Consider the following 17702-nt stretch of genomic DNA (forward strand, 5'->3'; position numbering starts at 1 on the left):
TTGACTTAAATTTATACGAAGTGCTCGTGTTAGCTTTGTTAGCCAAATCTCGATGAAATATATATACCAAATGTCAAGCAATTATCCGTTGGTAAATCGAAAAAACTGTATTTTTTAACTGATTGTTAGAATTCAGTTCGAGATACCGATGTAACAGAAATTGCTTGTATGTAGGTACTAGCGAACAAATTGATAATAACGTCGCTAATGTTTAGCGTGAAAATATATTGTGTTGATATCTTTTACTAACGTTTTAGGATAAATGTTGAAAAGGAAAGATTCGATGCAGATTTACTTATAAAATAATAGCGAACATTACATTAAAACAGACCATATTGATGACGAATACGTTGAGATTTTAGATTTTATCGTTTCAAGACAACTTTGCTGCATTATTAGAGACGCTCTATTTGCATTTGTCGGGGCCGGTGACAAGAAATCGAAACGTGATTTTTATTTTATGATGTAGTTAATTAATCAAACAATTCGAATTATTCCGACTAACGAACGTGGGATAGAAATAGAAATAAGAATGACTTTCCGCAGATGTTTCTTATCGTCCCTTTTATAAGCATAATCTAGGATTCTTATTGTTCGATGAACAAAATCATGAATGTTCTTATTGAAAATAAGATTCATTTTTACGATACATATTTAAAATATTAAATATAAACGAATGAAAAAGGCGATTCTTACGACCGGCCACCCCGTGTTCAGTTTCCCGAGTGAAATAATAACGAAACGAGAATAGCGTTGTAGTTTTTAAGTGTTTTTAGGAATGTATAGTATTCGCAAATGTTTAGTAGGAGAAAAGATTCGTGGTATATTCTTATACCAGCACTTCTTCTTTCTCCCTATATTGCGATATCGATGGTGAATTTAACGTGCGAAAGTATATTATGAAATATCGTGTACAGATACGATCAAAGAAAGAGTCATATTCGTAAAAGAACGCAAAAAGAAGGAGATAATAATAAGAACTAATTAATGAAAAAAAAAAAAAAACGAAAACAGGAGAAAAAAAGAGAAAAGATAAGACAAGAAAAGAAAAGAAAAGAAAAGAAATACGAAAGTACTGTACTTACTGTTACTTACTGACACTGATAACCGTAAGCGAAATACATAAGACGGGTCCTTGACTTTAGCCAATGAAATTATTCTCGATGATTTAGCTAAATGAATAAAATATGTCGTTCGATGTTTTGCTACTCCGCCTCGTTATGGAATGAGAAGATTGGGAGAAGGATGGAGAGTGTTAGATGAAACTAGATACAGACACAAATAGTAATAGTTAATATATTATAAAGAAAAGAAATCACGCGTAATATTAATGGGACGTATTCCTGCGTTTATACGATTATTGGTTTTCAATGGCAAAAATGTGGATATACAGAACGGTCGTTTCAAGAAAGATATACTCTGTTACAAAATGCGAATAACAAATGTTTAACATAAACTGAATTTTAATATGAGCCTTTTGTAGATTGTAACTTTTATTCCCGTCCTATACATATGGAACCTGATTTAGTAATTAATTATGTTTGTATTTTAATAATTATCTTCTTTTTTTTATTCTAATTAATTATGACAATTCGTGTAAGTGATTTGTATGTATGTAGTCCTAATTCAAATTGGCCTCTTAATTCGCTCTTTTATATTCTTACATGGTCGATAAATCAGTGAAAGATCATTCCTATTTTATCAAGAGTTGTCGGTAATTTGTAGAACTACTCGTTATACTGTTGGTAGGGTAGAAATTTCATACGAAAGTTCTGTCGATAAGATAGTAAATAATTAAAAATGAATTGTTACATTACGATGTAATAAATTCAATGATAACAATAAATTGTTATTCTCTTCTTTTATAAGATATATGATATTAATCAATAACAGTGTTTTCTCTATAAAATGTACGAGCACTTCAAAGATATTGAATATCCTGTAATATGACACATAATCAATATCAAAAATAATATACATTTAAAGGAAGTAATAGAAGCACAAGGCGAAAGGTTTGATCGATCGCTTGAAAATTGATTTATTTAAGTACTTTTCAAAATTACAAGTACTTATTCACTGTCCATAAAAATTCCATTGTGCGATTGCTGTTATTTTGAAAGGCTTATGTTTGCGATGCAAAGGAACAACAATCACGTGTAAACGATGTGCAAGTTAATTGGATTAAAGTGCTTTTAGAAAACCACTTGGCAAACATACTCGTAAATACATACATGGACGCTCTATGTTGGTTGGTTGACACGCGCGCGCACTTTTACGAAGGGATATCGAAATTGTCGAGCAGCTCAAACACTCGAAATCCGTGTAGCGTGATAGTTCGATCTGTTCTTTATCTTTACAAGCATTGATTAAAATCATTGAAAGTTCATCAAGAAAAGAAAGAATAATAGATGACATGGATACTCCAAAGATTTATCAAATAAACACGTAGGTATTTTATTTATACTTGAAAACAACTCATATTATAGATATTATTTCGCATAATATTATTTTAGAATGGCGAAAGAAACGGAACGACTTTTGGCTGAACAAAAGAACATTTGCGAGCGACTCTTCAAAAATGGTGATTTTTGAAAAGTTTACATTTTGTGATATATATATATATATATATATATATATATATATATATATATAAATTAAAAAGAAAATAAAAAATCGTGATGACAACTGTCAACAAAAATATTATACACGTGTAGGTAGTCAAAGTGAGGACGAGACAGGGATGAAAATGGAGAAAGAAATTTTGCAATGTTCTCCGACCTTCGATGGATTGCTGTGTTGGCCACGTACACTTGCTTCTCGCACAGCTACTCTCCCTTGTCCGAGATTAATTTTAGAAACGTCTTACGATTTATTTTTTTCTTCTTCGACACAACCTTTCAAAGAATCTACGGAAATATTGAACAACAAATCGAATATCTTGAAGGAATGGATCATTTCGTCCTTTAACACGTCTGCGATAGCAAGCAAATGCCTTGCTAATGGTCAATGGTATATAAATGATGAAAGTACCGCTTGGAGTAATTATACTCTTTGTATACGTTCGAATAATCTAGATATAGAATATCTTTGGAATTGGAAAAATGTGAAATTGGAAAATATTTCGTTAGTGGGTGTAAGAATTTATATTTCTTTTATACAAATGTAGAATTGAACCATGTGAATGATTTTTAATTTTTGATTGTTATATATGTTTTTTTTTCCTTTTTTCTTTTTTATTATATAGAAATGGTTACCGATAATTAAAACGGTATCTCAAATCGGATATGCTTCGTCCTTTGCAACATTGCTCGTTGCTATGACCGTTTTCACCATACTCAGGTTTGTATATATTTTTTATAAAATTTTTAAATTAGAATTTTTAATCAGATAGAATGTCGTGTCTTTATCTGTGATAGAAAGCTTAGAAATCCGAGAAACAGACTCCACATGCATTTATTCACGTCGTTCATGATGAGAGCGTTTATGGCTCTCCTCAAGGAATGGGTCTTTATCGATGGTATAGGTTTGGCATGGGATGTAATTTTAGTTAACGATGATGGTGTTTTTATAAAAGAACGAAACGTAAGTATAATGAAACTGATCCAGATCTGTGTTCTTTTTTTGATTTTTTTATTACAAAAATAATAATTACATACTTTGTTAATGGATTTTCAAACATAGACGTGGGCATGTAAAATTATTACAAGTATGTGGCAGTACTTCATTGTAGCTAATTATGCTTGGATACTCATGGAAGGACTTTATCTCCACAATTTAATATTCTTGGCACTTTGTACTGACACTACTGCGATTACTTCTTACATACTTTTAGGATGGGGTAAGGAATTTGTATTATGTATTAAAATATATATATATATATCTTTTTTATTTATTATCTATTATAAATTTTTGGTAGGATTACCAGGTTTGGTAGTTATACCTTGGATAATAATTCGTGCAACTGTCGAGGATACTCTTTGTTGGACCATTCATCATAATCCTTCCTTTTTTCTTATCGTGAGAATACCAATAGTGATATCCATCTTAGTATGTATATTAAATAATAGTCAATTATAGAAATAGAATAATTTTTTTTTATTGAAGTATTATTTTTTTTTTGTTATATTACAGTTCAATTTTGGACTATTCGTTAATATCGTTCGAGTACTTCTTATAAAATTGAAGACGTCTGTACATTTGCAACATAAAAAAATGCAGTATAGGTGAGTTATCAATTATTATTATCAAGGAATTAAATTTGTATCAGTTGTTAAAAATGTAAATGTTTCACTGTGTTTTTGGTTAAATACATTTATACTCGACAATTTTAATTAAATAGAAGATGGGCAAAATCGACTCTGATTTTAGTACCATTATTTGGTGCTCATTATACCCTTTTTTTGGGACTTTCTTATCAAAAGGATAATCATATTGAATTGGTATGGTTATTTTGCGATCAACTATTCGCATCTTTTCAGGTATTTATTATTTCGATAAGATTGTCTTTTCTTTTACAAATTTAGATGAAAAGTAATCCACTTATATGATTGATTTTATCTTTACTTTCAGGGAGCGTTCGTAGCTTTGTTGTATTGTTTATTAAATGGTGAAGTAAGGGCAGAAGTTAGACGAGCGTGGAAGGCTCGACGTTCGAAAACGGATTCTCTTAGACCGATTCATTGTGATTTTTTGAAAATCTCGCAGAATCGAACGCGATGCGTTTTTCGTCGGCATGATTGCGATGAATTGAATTTTTCAGAAAGTACAACGAAACATTTATCTACTGTTTGAAAGTAATATACGTAACACTTTATTTACATACCCAAATCTAGTTATTATGCTGAATAGATAGTAAAAAAATTACACGTATATAAAAAATCACGATTTTTAGTATAAACAAATTTATTTAAAAATGTGATATAAAGGTACGTGTAACGTTGTAGAATGATTGTTCTTATTATTGTTGTTGTTTAAAGGCATCGATTAATTACGTCGATAGATTATCTTTGTAAAATTGTATACTTAATTTCTGTACCTATATACATATTTACGATTCGGCGTGTATCTCACGTTTTTATTTATTTGTGTAATTTCTCCTTGATGAAGAAAAGTAAGAAAAATAAAAAAAGTGATTACCATTAGGAGAGTGATTAGAATAGATGAAAATTACGAAGCATGATTTGTAGATATACAAAAGCCTAAAGTGGAATAAAGGAAAAGGGGTTGTTTGTAGTCGTAAAGTAACGAAGTGTGAACTATCTCATGACACGGAATGAACTTGAAAAGGTGATGACGACTTCGGCACGTGTCATGAAAGCGTCCTCAATTTTTGATATAGGAAAAGGGTGCGTTAGGATGTGCACGTGTTTGTTCGATTCGACACGTGCCTTGACTAACCTCAGTAATTTTTAATTTCTTCTATGGACAAACCACAACACACGAATATGTAAATCGTTTAATGACATACTTTCGTCGTGTTTAAAATTTCTTTAAACATTCTGTTTTTTATACATTTTTGATCAAATATTAAATAGAACAAAATGAGAAAAAAATGAAATAGTTGATTAATAAAATACATTGATTAGTGCTTGCATTAAATTTTTATTATTATTTAAATAAATACTGAAATTATTATTAAAAAAGTATACATATCAGGTAAAAATGAGTCAGAGAATGGTAGGTAGAGGGAGAACGTATCTACGCAACGAGTATGGATTTCTCCGAAGGATCAGGTGGCCAACGTGGCACATCTGCGTCCATAGTAATAATACTGAGAATCTTCTCGTAAAACGACAGCTCCTCGAAAGCTCGATAAAAGGGATGCTGTTGTCATTCAACATAGTTCTTTTAGTACAACGATCACGATCGAAAATCATACTTCAATGTTGTTGCATAATATCTTTTATTAAAACTATCGATGTCAGGAAATTCATCGATATTGTTTAAATCATTTAAATAAATTTTAAAGTGATATAATTATAAAGAAATTTAAACAAAAATGAATGAGATTGAAATTTCAATCTGAGTGTTTTGCGCCATTGTTTCAATACAATCAAATAATTTTCTATTTGACGAGAAAATTTTGAATCATTATTGCAACTTTAAAAGTAGAATGGCGTACGGAACGAAAGAAGGCGTGTACTCTCGCTAGATTCTCGGGTTCCCATTGGAAACGAAGGGATGCTGCGTTATCCCGACGAATAGGAGGGAGTTCGAAGGTGGAAAGAGGGAGTACAGGGAGAGGCGTGGTTCGATAAGGAAAGGGGGGAGTTAGAGGTTGAAGAGAGAGAGGTAGAGAGAGAGAGAGAGAGAGAGAGAGAGAGAGAGTGAGAGAGAGGGAGAGAGGAAGCGAGAGAGAGAAAGAGAGAGAGAGAGAGGGAGAGAGGAAGGGAGAGTCTGAATTGAGCATTTTCGACGACCGATAGTACAGATTCTGGTCCAGCTAACTTTGCTCAACTATCTTCAAGTAGTCTTCATCGAGTTCGTTCTACGAAAGGTTTCTCTTTTATTTGAGTTTAGTGTATTGTGTCTTTAAGATAACAAAGTGCTTGTTTTTCAAACAACGTATTGAAAGATTTTAGTGAAAGTGTTGTTCTAATCGAACTATAAGTTAGCTCAATTTCGTTCATTCACACAGGTGATTATCAATAATAACGATTAGATGTTTTCATTAATTTATTTTATTTACAATTTGCTTTTACGATTTTTAATCGGCGTTTATCACAAATCGCGCAAATTTCTGTTTCAATGAGGTTCTAATTATTCAAAGGATATCTACTCACATACAATCTTCTTTTTATTATCATTTAATTACGATCGTTTACACCATTTTTGTGATTAAATGATTAGTATCATATGAAGAAATACATATTGATCGAGTGTTAACAAAGAAAATTTGTAACGAATGCGATGAATGTCGAATGTGAATTGATCGGTTTGAATAGATAGAAAAAAAAAGTAAAGCTCAATCCGCACCGAATCTCGTGAATTATTGAAGAAAGATGCGAATAGTCGGACATACGAATTGGCTGTTTACCGCAAAAAAATCGACTCGAACGAGACGCGAGGGTTGTTTTTTTGGTAAATAGTTAATGAAACCTTTAACCTTTTTTTCTGTCTTCTGTCCTTAACGTTAGATAAGACGAAAGAAAAAACGAGGAGAGAGGAAAACGTCGCACGTTTTTCGTCGCTCTGAATTATACAGTTTTGAGATCTTCGAAGACCAAACGAATCTCAATCGAATCTCGCAAAGGACCTTTCTTCCAAACGAATCTGGCAGTGAGAAATTTAAGATACCCTCGAGACTTCCTTTGCTCTTCTTTCTCCTCTACGATCGACTCTTCGCTTTTCCACACATTTATTCACCCCACAACGATTTTTCGGCAAATATTTGACGAACTCGTTCAGCCTGAGGTCTTCGCTAACATTCCAACATTCTATATTCGAATCCTTTCTTAGTTCTCTTTTGATGAGATTAGTAGATCAGTTATTTAATTACTGACCTACTAATTTCATCGGAAAATTCTTACTGAAAATTCTAACATTAATTAGTGATCAACATAACAGATAATTTCCATAGATTTTTCTAAAAGTTAAGATTTAAAGAAAGTTTGAAAAAATGAAAAATCTGGAGAAAACTTTCTCGATGTTCAGATTTCAATCGATGATGGAAAGAGGTGCGTTGCTACCAATCACCGACAGTTGCAAGCAAAATATTCAAGTACACAGAAGGTAAGAGCGTGTTAAAGGTGTCTTTTGGCTTTTTCATTTATTGCTTCATACTTGATTGAGAAAGAGAAAGAGAGAGAGAGAGAGAGAGAGAGAGAGAGAGAGAAAGGGAGATAATTCTCGAGTTCTAAACAGCAAGAATATCATAACGATTTTTGAAACTTTCGATCGGAGACAGAGAAAATTCTATGGCGAACGGTGGACATGGTGTCGTTGTCAATGGTGTGGGCGGTGGTGCTCCAGGTTCGGGAACCCTTTCACGGGAAGAAAGGCGCCGGCGTCGAAGAGCTACGCAGAAATATCGAACGGCACACGCGACGAGGTAAGGGCTCCTTCTCTCTCTATTATTTCAATCTAATATTTTATTTACTCCAAATTTTTTATTACAATTATAAAATTATTTTCGAAGAAAAAGTCCGCTAATCGATTAAAAATTTAATTATTAACGAAGTTGCTCGGATTTAAAACTTATTATTTCTAAAATTATTTCTAATCATATCTATCAGATATGTGAAAGTTGTAATAATAAATATTTACACGTAATAATATACAATTACGAATGAAGAGATCTTTCACAAACGATTGGCAATCATTTCATAATTATAATCGCAGAGAAAGGGTCAGAGTTGAAGCTTTCAATTTGGCCTTCGCCGAGCTAAGGAAGTTACTACCGACTTTGCCACCGGACAAGAAACTTTCCAAGATAGAAATTCTACGACTTGCCATCTGTTATATCGCTTATCTCAATCATGTTCTCGAAGCGTAGGGACGATATAATATCTCAAGGACGTCACAAATTAAATTCATTTTTCGATTCAATCAACTTCTCGTTTACGATATTTTCACAAAGTTTGTTCATTGAAAGAATGACAAAAAAGGAAAAAAAGGAAAAAAAATGGCTTAGATAAAGGGTCAAGAGAATCAGGTCCCTGATAAAATTCGATTATTATATATAAATGATGGGGCTATGTGATAGTATTTCATCGAATTATCACATTCAATCGCTCAAAGCTATCCAGTTACGAGGATTAGCGTTCGACCAGAATCGGAAACTATTTCGGCTTTCCTAATCCCTCGGGATCATGCTCTCTTCTCCCTTTTTAGCCAGTCTCTAGTCGAGTAACGCTGTTGTCCCTTTTACGCAGTGCGAACTTTTCCCTACATCTGTTCTCTAACGTAAGTGAAAAGAAATAGGATTATCGTGGAAGGCAACTTCACGCATCGTCGGACATCCATTTCGTTTTCGATTTCCGAATACTTTCTATCGTTCGTTCTTTTTTTTCGAATTCATTTAGAACCTGACGTAATCTATCGATCATTAATCAATTCTAATTAATTTCGATTCGATTCAATCCAATTATAATCAAATAAATAAAATTGAATATAAATATATCCGTGAATGTATCTGATTCGATCATAACAAATTGTACGACGGTTTAAAAACATTTGAAATTTTATAGGGATTATTAATTTATTTATTTTTTTGTTATTTAATTTGTAATATTCATGCGTTAGAGATTAGATTTTATATATATATATATATATATATATATATATATTTATATAAGTCTTGCGAAAGTGGGTAATTTGTACAAATAAATTAAGGCTTACCAATAGCATGTATAAAACGGTGCAATGCTATATATATATATATATATATATATATATATATATATATATATATATATATAAGCATGTAGTATCTATTAATGAAATGAAAAAATATGCGCATTAATTGGCATTAAAAATAAATAATAACGAGATATAACATCGTTGGTCCAACTGATAGAATAAAACGAGCTGCAATACAAAGAAAAAAAATCCCTTCATCCCGAGTTAGTTTACATTCGGCATCCCCTCATTGATCGTGAGACAATATAATCCTTATATATCGTTTTCTCGATAGAAGGAGGGACGCACAAGGAGGAGTTTTTAAAGTCATCTAGTTTATGTTTCGTAAATATTACAAGCATCGTAGATCCTTGCGATTACATGTTTTTGTTTGGAATATGCACCGTCATCGTTCTCCTTTATTGCGATTATTTGAACTAAAAGATTAAACAATAAGATAGGAATTTTATTAATATATGAAAATGTGATAACATTAATAAATACGAATAAAGTGTACCTTTAATATTGTTTTATATCTGTGTTGGTCACAGACACTTCTATAAGTTGACACATTATTATTTCTATAGTACCAAGTTCACTGAGTTGGAACATAACTTATCGAAGAAACTAGAACGCATTAGAATATTATCCTTCGAAGTCGCTTGACCGTCAACTCGGTTCGTGTCGTTATTACAAAGTATCATATTTCTTCATGTACATAATTTAATTTATTAATTCTATTGTTAATATCGTTGATCTGATAATTCGATAATACAAGAGAATTAATTAAAAGAATTAGAAGACGCAAAGAGACCGAAAAAGGATATCTCGAAAATGGATAAAAGTTCATCGAAGACCTTGAAGCATATTTTACGACCCTATCAAATTTTAAGTTGCATCCTCGGAATACGTCTTTTAAAATTTCCTTCTGGATGGACTAGTATCAAACTCAATGTGATTTATTCCTCACTTCTTTTCGTGTTCCATATCCTTAGTTGGAAATATATATCGCCTAAACAACGAATGATGGAATTAAATAACTCTCAATTTTATTTTATGTTTTTCTTAAACAATCTCATAATTATTATTTCGATTTTCATAGGGTTACTTAAAGATCAGGTAAATCTTACGATTGTTTAGCATCATTTTTTTTAAAATAAGGTATAACTAATTATGCTTGTGAAATAATTTATAACAGTTATGGGAAAATTCAGTTAGAAGACTCGAAGAAATTGATAGGACTTTACAAGCACTTGGTTCCAATTCACGATTTCATAAGATTTATGTCCGAATGATAGTAGAATTGATATTCTCTGCAATTTTTTTCTTCTTTCTAATTTGTTTTGATGGATTTTATCTCACAATTTCTATGGATTCCGAAATTTTAAAACCAATTATGCTCCTATTGATCGTTATTATACATGTATACGGTGAAATCGTTTCATCTACGGTAGCTATGGATTTTTTGACAATGGTAAGGTATGTAATCAACGAATTTGTATGATCGCAGCTGATTCATAGTTTATTGAAATAATTTGAATTTTTGCGAATCGTAGGTGTATTAAATCGGAAGTTGAACGAGCGAGTGATCTTCTAAGTGATATTAATGTTCTACCATCTACTTCTATCGCAGTGGAATTGATTAAATATAAACGAACTAAAAAGTCGTGTACAAAATTCATTAAAGTTCTACCATCGTCTCAAAGAATAAATTCACGTTTAAATGTTAGCAATCAGGAGATATTCAGAAGCAGACGATTGCTCCAAACTATTAGGTTTGTTAATTATTTTTTTCTTTGATAACAAACAAATAAATAAATAAATGAATTAATTACATAACTCATTATTATGACGATTATCTTAGGCAGATTCATCTGGAACTATACAAAGTGTCGAAAAATCTCAATGATCTTTATGGTATTCAAGTGTTTATAATAATCTGTTTGTACTTCTTTTACAACACGTGCTTTTTTTATAGTACATACATTAGCGCTAAAAAGTTTGAACGTACTCAAGACATTTTTCTTCAAGAATTGGGTTCAATCCCATATTTCTTCTTCAGTTCTATATGCAAAGTGGTCTTTATTAATTACACTTGCGACGAGACAACTCAAAAGGTATGTTTTTTGATAAGTGCAATAATAATTGTGAAAATGATAAAACATTTTTTAGATGGAGAAAATCAATGAAATTATTTACACTTTTTATGCTGAAAATACAGATTACATAATACAAGAAGAGGTTCGTCTTATTTTTTTCATATCATTATAGATAATTTTGTGTAATCAATAATTTAACAAGATAGAAATCATTTTTTTCGCAGTTGAAAATGTTTACTTTGCAAATGGCACATTGTCAATCAACGTATTCCACTTTTGGTTTATATTCATTCAATCGAAAGTACATATACTCGGTTAGTATAATAAATAAATAAAAATAAGCATTATCGTAAATTTTAACAATTCTATAAAACTCGTCGATTCTTTTTAGTGCCTTGGAGTGATGATGACATATTTAACTATTATGATACAAATGTCTTAGCTGGTGTTAAAAAAGTGAATAACAAATTTAAACATCATATAAAGGTTGGTCGCGTTGATAAGAAAAGGCTAGTCGTATTATCGATTTTCACAGAGGCATACTCAAAACACAGTCCATATCTACTAAAGTGATTAATTTTTCATTAATCTTTATACTTTGATCTTACAATATTGCTTTTAATATAACATTTTTTGCAACATGAATATAACAAAGTTTATCTATTATTCGCATAATCGAATAGTTAATGTGATTGATTATATGATCATATAGATAATTTTTCTAATAGAATAAAATGAAACTAATATCGAAATGCATTTTGATCATTTATCATTATCACCTATTATAGCGACCTTGATAAACATGTGTAACGTATAATTCTTTCTATAGTGTTTAAAATATCCTTCTCAATATTATTATCATTATTCTTTTTATGTTAAAGATTCTTATTTTATTTTTATTTTATTAGGAATATAATAACAAAATATAATAGCAAAAGATATTGATATAATAATAAAAGATATTGATTATAATAATTTAGTTAGATTATAATATTGGACCCATAATTGGATTCATAATTTCACTGTCTTAGACATCATTAGTAATCATTCAACATAACGATAGCAATCAGCGAAATGGATAGTATCGAATTAATGGGTTTCACAGCATCATACGTGGAAAACTCATATGCATTACCATAATATTCTTTAAAGACAGTTCATCGGAGATATTCTTTGTTGGAGTTTTATAAAATAAAAGAAGGAAACAGGGACAAGAGGAATAAAGACGTCGGTCTCCAATTATTTTATCTATTATCCAAATAAAAGTGATTTTATTGTTGACGATTAGAGAAGACGATAAAGTTACTATGAGAAATTTAATTGAAAGACTTCAAAAAAAAAGGGAAAGTTCGAAGTATCTCTAACATTTATAAAATACCATCGAAAACTATGAACGATATTTTATGGCCAATTTATATTCTGAGCTATATCTTTGGATTGCATGTTTTTGTATTTCCCCGAGGTAACTCAAGACCAGTACTTAGTTTCCTTTATTTTACGTTACTTTGCATTCTGTATTTTGCCAGTTAGTTTTATTATGTGAGACAGTATCGTAACACAAAGATATATAAATTAGACGGAATTATATCTTATATTGCAATTATCATTAATTTTATGGTGATATTCGTGATATATATGATGGGATTATACCAGAGCGAGGTGAGACCAAAAACTCTTTATGATGTATTAATACTAACGATTTTATTCTATAATGTATATCAGTAATTTTCGTCAATAAATAGGCAATAAAATTATATACGAAACATACAGACATCGAGATAAAAAAAGAGGTTAATTTGTCTAAGAAATATTTTTAAGTTTATATAAGTTGATATTGTTTTCTTTATAGGTAGAAATATTTTCTTTGCAAATGATGCAAGGTAATATCGCATATTCCGAATTCGGACTATATAATCTTAATTGCAAACAGATTTGCGGTTGGTGCAATTATTTATATGTAATTGTGCTGTAAAAAGAGGAGGAATAATGAAACATTTAATAATTTTTTTATTCTTCAGTGTATCGGTATTATAACGACATACATGGTTATTATGATACAAGTAACTGATTCAGTAAAAAGTGGATCATAAGTTTCTGCGGTGGTCCTCCGTTTTGTCAATTCTTCAAACAATATTAGTATTATTATAAAAAATTACGAGTTACTTCATATATCTAATAAAATCCTATAGAGAAATAAATGTAATAATTCATTAGCTTCTCTATTAGTAATGGCTGTTAAGGTTAATATAATTTCGCTAAATAAATAATTACTTATTAATTTTGACTCGATGACGAGATAATGCGTATGTATATTGATGAATAATATCCATCAAAAGACAAGGACGAAGAAAATATTTAAGATGATGAAAAAGATAGGATGAGTAGGATATTCGTAGTTTTTACTGCAAGTCATAACGATATCTATTGTGAAAACACTTAAGTATAATAAGAATAGAAATTGCTGATAAGAATTAGTATCGCTGAAAAACTCCAGCGAGGAGTAGCTTGAAAATAAGAACGGAAACTTGAAACTTTTATTTGGAGAAGAAAAGTGTAAATTGTAAAAAAGAGAATTATAGGAACTTTTAATATGTTTCGTTCGAAAGAGTGTCAACGTTCAGTGATGCCATTGATTATTGCTAATTCAATCGTTTGCACTGGTCTACTGGAATATTTCACTAATCGGATCATTCGTACGATTGGTTTTGCTTATGTCGTTTCTTGTTTTGTTTCCTACAATATCTCATTTTATATGATGAAGAATATTTTGTATAATAGTAATGATCGAGAAAGAAGGGGATTGTTAAAAATACTTAGCAAATTTCAATTTTATAATAATGATTTTATCTATTTGATAGCAATTTTCAGTGGTTTAACGAGAAGAAAGGTAGAAATTTTTTGTATAGTTAATAACAATTTCTTTAAATGATTACGGTATAAGAAGATTGGTTGATTGATTTTTGCAGCGAATAAAATACTTCATAGAACGAATGGAAATCTGTATACGAGGAATGGATGAAATGAAAGTTCCAGAAAATTATTCTTCACTTTTTCGATATCAGTGTATCGTAGGTGTATTTTTAACATTTCTAATAGTAAGTTTATGGATAGGTGAAGCCTTCTGGTTATCTGATACAAAATTATCGTCAGTCATGGATTATAGTTCGATATTAATGATGTATTACATGTATTTCTATCCTGTTATGATAATCATGATAACAGACTTTACTTTCGTATTTTGGATCAGGCAAGTCAATCGTTTCATTTATCATACAATGTTTTTTACGAGTCAAAATTTATTAAACAACGATGATCTCAATATAGATATATAAAGATTAAATTTTTTCAATTGAATGTTGTACTCCAAAACATGCTGCCGACAACTATCGATTCTCCACAACATAAGAGAGTGCTTAGAATGAAGGATAACTGGGAAAATGATTCTGCGTTACCTACTCTTTATGGAACTTACAAGGCGAATGAATACCATGTGAAATTAAAAAAAGTCAAGTAAATTATTTACAATTAGTCCGAAACTGTTTATTACTCTTCTTCTATTTTTAGTAATTCTCTGTCATTTTTTTCATTGAAGACAAATCCATTTGGAATTGTTGAAATGTGCAAATATCTTAAATGAAGCTTACGGATTACAAATTCTTATATCCATATTTACATCCCTTTTATTTATTACTACATTGTTATATAATCTCTACGTTATTTTAATGACAAATAATTATTCCAATTGGATAATACAGTTCTACATGCATTTCTCTTGGATTTTTTATCATGGCATCAAGATTTTTGCAATGGCGAATATATGTCAGACAACGATTACAGAAGTATGTCCTTTTTAACAATTTTTATTCTATTTTTTTGTTTATCCATGTATTTGATATTTAAAAAATGTACAATCTTTTTTAAATTTAAGAGATGTAAGTATATAGTGATTTTTCTTATTTTTTTTATATGCTGTGAACACTGGAGAGATTCTTTATGAATTGTACGAACCTTCGACCAGGAAAAAATTTCGTGAAGAAGTAGGAAATAATTTTTATCGGTACTTGATATAGGAATGTATACAAAATATATTATATCTATAACTTTTTCTTTCAGATTCGTGACTTTATGTATCAATCAATTCAAAATCGTTTAAAGTTTACCGTCTGCGGATTTTATGATTTAGATCATACTTTAATATATAATGTAAGTTAATTGACACATTTGATTAATTTTCTTTTTCATTTTATAAGGATTTGTTATATCTGTGTATGTTGTAGGTGATTGGTTCGATTATTACTTATCTCGTCATACTTCTTCAAGTTGGAGATAAGCCTAAATCATTGTTTAATAATACTGTTCATAATTTAACGTCAAGGATGTAATGAATGAATTGGAGTGTTTCTTTTTTCGACAAATATACCACGCGTACAATGCTTTATACAATATCATATTTATTTTATATCATTTTTTCTGTGAATTGATAAAAAGAAAAACTGAAAAATTAAAGAGAAAATAGAAGGATAAATAAAAATAATATCTAAGCATTCCACAATTTCCTATTTATTTTTATGCGATACGAAAATAATTCTTGTAAATGGTTTTCATCGAATGATTGAAGACAGAGAGTAATTCCCATTTCACCGAATACGAATATAGGTCAAATAAATATCAACTACGAATGTAATAAGATAAAATGCAAACAATGAGTTGTGAGATGTAATAAATTTCATTTCGAAACTCAGCAGAAAATGTTCTGCATTCTCTTCGTTTCGAAGAACTTTGAGTACGAAGGTTCTCGATCAATGTGTTTGATATAATTAATTTTTTCGAGATGATTGTAAGAAATCGAGTAAAGTTATTTTTAATTAAAGAATATTTTAAATATGTCTCTATCGAAGAAGTTTTGACGTAGTATCAAATCGTTGATAATGTTCAATTAGATTTTTTCCACTGGTCTAATAGAATATTTCAACGATTATAATACTAATATGATTAGTATAATTTGTGTTTGCTGCTTTATTACTTTTTACGTTTCGATAATGTATATGTATATTCGTATGTCACATTTATTTTTGACAACAAACAACTATTCCTTACAAATAACTCATTGGTTATACATTTGTAATGGCTATCTTTCTTATACCGTTCCCATTATTCCTGATGTTCCTAGAAGAAAGATAAATTCCTTCGTTCTTTTCTTTTATAAAATTTACCAAAATTTCCATCTAATGATATCTATTATTATATTTCACAAAGAATGAAACGTCTCACATTGGAAGTAGAAACTTGTATTTGATTCATAGACCAATTAAATATTCAGATGAATTTGTGTAAATGTTTTTGGCAACAATGTTATGTAATATTAGTATTTGTTTTTACATTAATGAATGTGATAGTAATTTATATTCGAACTTTACTAGTATTTGGGATAGATATTACTGAACAATTTTTATTATTTTTTATCTATATCTTTATTGCATTTTTATTCTGTTAATTATCAATTTTACTTTGTATTTTGGATGAAGCAAGTAAATTATTTTATATTTCACAAAATTTTTAGATATACTATTTTTAATGAGTTCTAAATTAAAAATAGGTATACAAAGATAAAATTTAGTCGTTTGCATGAATTATTAAAAAGCATTCTAACCAGTGCTATTGATTCGTTGTAATGTAGTAGAGTCTTTTGAAGGGGGAATATTATGAACGAACCTGCATCAAATAATCAAATAGGAATATAAATCAGCTAGGAATATAAACGAAGCTTATGGTTTATATATTTTATTCTTTACATCAATACCTTTTATTTTAATCATTATTTCATTTTATAATATATACGGTTTCTTTATGATTATGGACTACCGTGTAAACTGTTCCAATATTTTACTTTTTTAAGTTGGATGTCACAATCTGTTGTCAAGATTATTATAGTAAGTCATGTATATGCACGAACTGTGATCGAGATATATTTCTTATGAATGTCTATTATATTTTTTTTTTATAATAATAAATCTTTTTTCCCGAAATTGCAAAGTATGGCTGAAGGGAATAAGTATTGATGTTATATCTTATTCTTTTTACATACAATGAACCGGAGATATTCTTTGTGAATTATACGAAGCAGATGTGTTATTGATTTTTCGAAAAGACAAAGTAGGATATTAAATGCATTTCAATTATTCCTCATTGACATATTGAAGTGATCTCGGTAAACACGTGCAACGTGTTCTTTTTTTAGATTTAGAAAATTTTGTTACTACTACT

General features: G+C 29.9%; 4 protein-coding genes and 1 long non-coding RNA gene across 14 annotated transcripts in view; all 5 read left to right on the plus strand.

The window, feature by feature from the left end:
- LOC127061787 (probable beta-hexosaminidase fdl) overlaps positions 1–1472 on the plus strand; it is a 17726-nt gene extending 16254 nt beyond the window's left edge. For all 9 annotated transcript variants that reach the window (XM_050989128.1, XM_050989130.1, XM_050989132.1 and 6 more), the window contains one exon: positions 1–1472. This exon is cut by the window's left edge and continues 1714 nt beyond it. The gene's annotated coding sequence lies outside the window, so the exon portion shown is untranslated.
- Positions 1473–1615: 143 nt separating this feature from the next.
- Positions 1616–5681, plus strand: LOC127061788 (secretin receptor-like). 2 transcript variants are annotated; one of them, XM_050989139.1, is made up of 10 exons: positions 1616–2445; positions 2514–2581; positions 2715–3133; positions 3245–3339; positions 3417–3582; positions 3682–3838; positions 3917–4047; positions 4132–4223; positions 4343–4478; positions 4570–5681. In XM_050989139.1, exons 1-10 carry the CDS (start codon positions 2414–2416, stop codon positions 4789–4791), a joined length of 1518 nt encoding a protein of 505 aa, XP_050845096.1. In that variant the 5' UTR covers positions 1616–2413; the 3' UTR covers positions 4792–5681. The 2 variants fall into 2 exon arrangements, with proteins under 2 accessions (XP_050845096.1, XP_050845095.1); XM_050989138.1 differs by having other exon boundaries at positions 4340–4478; positions 4570–5680.
- Positions 5682–6131: 450 nt separating this feature from the next.
- Positions 6132–12040, plus strand: LOC127061791 (uncharacterized). Its single transcript, XM_050989145.1, has 7 exons — positions 6132–6637; positions 7137–7731; positions 7907–8050; positions 11318–11456; positions 11512–11580; positions 11663–11752; positions 11830–12040. The coding sequence occupies exons 2-7, from the start codon at positions 7619–7621 to the stop codon at positions 11878–11880; spliced, it is 606 nt and encodes a 201-aa protein (XP_050845102.1). The 5' UTR covers positions 6132–6637; positions 7137–7618; the 3' UTR covers positions 11881–12040.
- Positions 12041–14449: 2409 nt separating this feature from the next.
- LOC127061968 (uncharacterized) lies at positions 14450–15292 on the plus strand. The gene is made up of 3 exons (XM_050989500.1): positions 14450–14685; positions 14763–14948; positions 15031–15292. Exons 1-3 carry the CDS (start codon positions 14450–14452, stop codon positions 15290–15292), a joined length of 684 nt encoding a protein of 227 aa, XP_050845457.1.
- A 114-nt stretch (positions 15293–15406) lies between these two features.
- Positions 15407–15844, plus strand: LOC127061792 (uncharacterized). The gene is made up of 3 exons (XR_007780955.1): positions 15407–15475; positions 15552–15641; positions 15716–15844. It is a non-coding gene; the product is annotated as an uncharacterized LOC127061792 (long non-coding RNA).
- The last annotated feature ends 1858 nt before the right edge of the window (positions 15845–17702 follow it).

The sequence above is a fragment of the Vespula vulgaris genome, chromosome 2 (assembly GCF_905475345.1).
Source record: "Vespula vulgaris chromosome 2, iyVesVulg1.1, whole genome shotgun sequence".
Taxonomy (NCBI): Eukaryota; Metazoa; Arthropoda; class Insecta; order Hymenoptera; family Vespidae; genus Vespula; species Vespula vulgaris.

What these genes read in the sequence shown, in the direction of transcription:
- LOC127061968 (XM_050989500.1), top strand. Translation starts at nt 14,450, where the DNA reads ATGGATGAAATGAAAGTTCCAGAAAATTATTCTTCACTTTTTCGATAT. An exon ending in ACTTTCGTATTTTGGATCAG is followed by an intron (nt 14,686 to 14,762) that starts GCAAGTCAATCG and finishes ATCTCAATATAG; the next exon opens with ATATATAAAGATTAAATTTT. An exon ending in GTGAAATTAAAAAAAGTCAA is followed by an intron (nt 14,949 to 15,030) that starts GTAAATTATTTA and finishes TTTTCATTGAAG; the next exon opens with ACAAATCCATTTGGAATTGT.
- LOC127061791 (XM_050989145.1), top strand. Translation starts at nt 7,619, where the DNA reads ATGAAAAATCTGGAGAAAACTTTCTCGATGTTCAGATTTCAATCGATG. An exon ending in CGAACGGCACACGCGACGAG is followed by an intron (nt 8,051 to 11,317) that starts GTAAGGGCTCCT and finishes CTTTTTTTATAG; the next exon opens with TACATACATTAGCGCTAAAA. An exon ending in ATTACATAATACAAGAAGAG is followed by an intron (nt 11,581 to 11,662) that starts GTTCGTCTTATT and finishes TTTTTTTCGCAG; the next exon opens with TTGAAAATGTTTACTTTGCA.
- LOC127061788 (XM_050989138.1), top strand. Translation starts at nt 2,414, where the DNA reads ATGGATACTCCAAAGATTTATCAAATAAACAC. An exon ending in TTTTTATAAAAGAACGAAAC is followed by an intron (nt 3,583 to 3,681) that starts GTAAGTATAATG and finishes TTTCAAACATAG; the next exon opens with ACGTGGGCATGTAAAATTAT. An exon ending in AACTATTCGCATCTTTTCAG is followed by an intron (nt 4,479 to 4,569) that starts GTATTTATTATT and finishes CTTTACTTTCAG; the next exon opens with GGAGCGTTCGTAGCTTTGTT.